The sequence below is a fragment of the Centroberyx gerrardi genome, chromosome 13 (assembly GCF_048128805.1).
Source record: "Centroberyx gerrardi isolate f3 chromosome 13, fCenGer3.hap1.cur.20231027, whole genome shotgun sequence".
NCBI classification, from domain to species: Eukaryota; Metazoa; Chordata; class Actinopteri; order Beryciformes; family Berycidae; genus Centroberyx; species Centroberyx gerrardi.
Genome location: NC_136009.1, coordinates 2,021,891 through 2,025,917, shown reverse-complemented (window position 1 = coordinate 2,025,917; position 4,027 = coordinate 2,021,891). Strand labels below are relative to the sequence as shown.

General features: G+C 40.5%; 1 protein-coding gene across 1 annotated transcript; it reads right to left on the bottom strand.

The window, feature by feature from the left end:
• Positions 1–821: 821 nt before the first annotated feature.
• LOC144542119 (uncharacterized) lies at positions 822–3,748 on the bottom strand. Its single transcript, XM_078287569.1, has 7 exons — positions 3,550–3,748; positions 3,067–3,398; positions 2,676–2,895; positions 2,129–2,332; positions 1,898–2,050; positions 1,553–1,662; positions 822–1,133 (listed from the first exon to the last, which is right to left on the bottom strand). Exons 1-7 carry the CDS (start codon positions 3,746–3,748, stop codon positions 822–824), a joined length of 1,530 nt encoding a protein of 509 aa, XP_078143695.1.
• Between the last annotated feature and the right edge of the window lie 279 nt (positions 3,749–4,027).

Below are 4,027 nucleotides of genomic sequence, written 5' to 3'. Positions count from 1 at the left end.
TTGTTAATTTCTTAATTTAAGTAAAAGGATCTTAAAACCAGAACTACAAAACAAATTCATATCCTTGATTCAAGATACTCTTGAATCAAGAATAATCCATCATTAGCATTTATGGCTTAAAATGAGGCAAAGCATTTCCACTAAATGAAATCAAACACACACAGAACTGACATTGTCCACATTTATTTATTCAACTTGCACTGCCATCTGAAAAAGATTGCCTTGTAACAGTGTTGGGGTAGTTCAAAGGTCAAAAAAACAAAAATAAAAAAACAATACACATAGGTTGTTGCTTCTCAAAATAGTAACATATTACTTATATCACTACTTAGAATTACAATATTGAATTGAAACATCACTACTTGAAACAAGATTGCCTGACACTACTCTGTAACAGGAAAAAATAATGTTACAGCAGTGCATTACTTTGTAATGTGTTCCTCCCAACACTGGTAACATGTTTGTAAACATAATAAACCGTCATTAATATCTACAACAATTGGAACCCCCTTCGTAGGGCTAGGCACCAGGCACAGAACATTTTTGGCACTGACTGAATACTTTGGTGGATGAGACAAAAAAATGGCAACAGTAAGTACTTTATGTTGGATAAACCAAAAACAAAAAGGAAGAATTTAAACTTAGAGCTTCAATATTCCTGTTCTTACATGACAACTCTCCAACACTAGCCCCCTCCAGACAAGAGACATGACTTTCTACCAGGCCCTCATAAGCTAGATTTCACTCAAAGTATCAAGGCACAGAAACTGGTACCAGTATCAATTGTTTAACAATACCTAGCCCTACTACCCCCAACAGCTCTACGTCCCAACAAAAGCTTTCCACTCAGCCATGGCTCTTTTGTATGAGCCTGTGGCGTCTCGGTCATGGATAGCGTCCTGTAAGATTTCTGTCTGAATGACAGAAAGGAGAGTTGCCACACACTTTGGATATGTAAGATGCAGGGTGTAGTAATAGGCCATTAGATAGAGCAGCCCTTCATAGAGGTCTTCCTCAGCAAATGTGGTGATGGGAGTGGTTCCAATGGCGACCAGGCAGTTGGACCCATCGAGGAGCAAAACAGGGCTGGAGAGAGATCTCTTCTGGAGGTAGACGGTGGGATCTTCTGTTGGCTAAAGGAGACAGACAAAAACTGATAAACATCTTTAAGGTAGAACAGAACTACCATAGCAGACCCCCTACTACCATTATGTATATACTGTATCTATGATTGAAGTAATAATGCCTTGCATGTGGTATGTGAATGCACAGACAACACTGTTTTAATGCACTAATGAAAAAGCGAAAACATGTCCGCCAATAAAGTCATTATGAAAATAATGGCTTGATCTCCTGCCTCAGTCACTGTGTCTTCAGAGTGCGGGCCCCCGCTACATATTTTGGAAACTTTTGGCCTAATTGTGAGAGGCGACGCACCATTAGAGACTAACAAAAAGGATAACGCATGAAACGCATGTAAATGCCCTTACAGACACACAAGTAGACAAACATCAAGATTTGAATGTGACACATAATGTGAACAATCCCTCACCTGAAAGACATGAAGCAATGCCTCACTGGCATGTCCCACTTTCTTAGGCGGTGCAGCTGGTGAAGGAAAGAGTGTGGGGAGTGCCTTGAACAGTGCAATGGTGAATTCCACTAGGAGAAAACAAATCACATTTTAGCTCAAAGTTAGCCCTCCTAAACATCACTATGAGGTTAATGTTGAGGTCACAGGCAACTGAAATTATTATTTTGTCATCTTGAACACAGCATTATCATTCTGGATTTATTTTGTCAGCCTTACACATTGGCGACAGACACAATCCTATTCCCAGCCATGTCTGTGGAAATAGCAACACACTGTGTTAAGAGACACTGCAAGGTGACTTACCTCCATCCAGGGTCATGGGTGGTTTCATCACTTTCTTCCAAACTCCGTAAAACTGCACTTTGGAGCAAAAGTCTTCCCATCTCTTCTTTACTTCTGCTATGTATTTGCGGTTGCCCTTATCCAGGACCCGACGCAGCTCATCCATCACCAACAGTGCAAATGAGCGTTAAAATCTGCAATTTTGGTTGTTTTGTGGACAAGCAAAAATGGCAAGTTATTCACTTACATTATTAAGATCCTTGAAGCATGGATATGCATCCAGGATCTTTGTGGGCCTGTCCTCTTCTTTCAGGGCATCACTGTCAATGAAGGTTCTTCTTGCTTCAAACTCAAGGTCAATGAGTTGGGAGACAGCGTCTTGGTTCGGTTTTTGTTTCCTGTACATCTCCTGAGTCTTATAATGCCTGGCCTGTGCTGGCAGACTATCCTTGTCTGCTAAAATGGAAAACACAAATCTGGGTGATGTCTGTAAAAAATAATCTGACAATATAAAGTGGAAAACATACAAAACTATCGTAACCCCCCCCACACACATACTTATAATACATACAACTGTAATGTTGTGCGTAATGTTATGCATTCAACAATGTGTGGATATGCTCTTTCGAGTAGAGAACCTGATGAATGAAAATAAATTAGACATCAACTTTCACATCACAATATATCAAGACCCAATTAGTGTCACAATGTCTGTAAAATATTATGATATCCAACACTCTCATAATTTTGCCCATCCCTACCGCCCATCATCATTGTCAAACTCCGCGATTCCACTTACATGTAGTGTGGTTATCATCAGAACTGGTCCCAGAACTCTGATCCAATAGAACTGTTGATGCACCACTTGAGTCAGCGTCATAATCTTCTCCCGTGTCACCTGTTGAGAAGTCAATGCAACGCCTCTTCTTTGGACGGCCCCTCTCTGGTGTAGGCCCCTGCCTCTTTTGTGGGGACTTCACGTTTAGCAGCCTCTTATGAAGATTACCGTAAATGCTCATCTGTGGCAAATAAAATTTGAATCATTTTGAGAGAAAAAATAAAAATGAAAGCCTTGACTACTTTTTTAAAAATGTCACAGAGAAACGACAGTGAATTAAAAAAGAAAGAAAAAAATCGATAAATACTTAATAAGTGTAAGAAATAAACAGTCCCAAATTTTAATGACTTACATGTTTTACAGGTTTTTCTTTGTCTTGTAGCATGGGATAATACTCCACTACTCTCTTAGCCATGGCAGTGAGTTCATGTTTGGAAGGGTACTGGACCTCCTCTCCTTGTAGACTTGCCCTCAGGATGGAAATCATGCTGGTGACTGTGTTCCTCACCAGCCTGCATCTCAGCTCCTTGGACATGACACATTCCCCCTCTCTGCCAGTGCGGGCCATCTCAAAGTAGTGCTTACGAGCTTGTTCCAACTCACTGTCTGTATAGATCACATATTCTGGTGGACTGGGTAGCTGTAGGGTCTTCCTTGGGCTTTTCTTCACCAAAGGAGTGGATGCTTGGGGGTAGACTGTAAGTGTTCCACTAGGTGAAGACATAGTTCCTGTTTCAACAGAGCCAGCTTTATCTTGTAAAATGGGATTCTCATCCTACAACAGCAGATCAAAAAAAAAATTACAAGTTAAACAATGGAGACAATCAGAAACAACATGTCTTGTGCAACTTGTTTACAGAGCAAAATAGGTAACCAATTACCTTTGGGCTGATCAAAGCCCACACTCTTTTCCTCCTAAGAAAGTGTTCTGGCCCAGGAAAAAGGTCTCTCAAATCATCACGAGTGAGGGTGTGCAGCAACGCCTCATCAATGTTGGCAGCTATAAAGACAGCAGGATCATTACTATCCAACATTTTACAATCAAAACTTAGTATTTAGCTTTTTAACACCCAAACATGACATACCATTTAAAATTGACACTGTAACATTATCCATTGTCCCCTTGCTGTGGTCCCTTTAGTCGCTTCCTAACCTGGTGGGAAGAAAAAAGATGATGTTTAGTTTAGTCAGACAGGCTTAGGACAAGTTATCCCTGATAACTCGAGATCGTTTTTTAAAGTATGATGCTTATCTTGGATCTCAAGTCCTGCAGCAGTCGAAAGTTGCGAAAGTTGCCTAGCTGAAAGCTAATG

Excerpts from the sequence above, each read along its gene's own strand:
- LOC144542119 (XM_078287569.1), bottom strand. The coding sequence starts at position 3,748 with ATGTTGGATAGTAATGATCCTGCTGTCTTTATAGCTGCCAACATTGAT. Across the intron at positions 2,333-2,675 it reads TGATGATAACCACACTACAT|CAGACAAGGATAGTCTGCCA; the intron begins GTAAGTGGAATC and ends TTTCCATTTTAG. Across the intron at positions 2,051-2,128 it reads TCCATGCTTCAAGGATCTTA|TGTTGGTGATGGATGAGCTG; the intron begins ATAATGTAAGTG and ends GCTCATTTGCAC.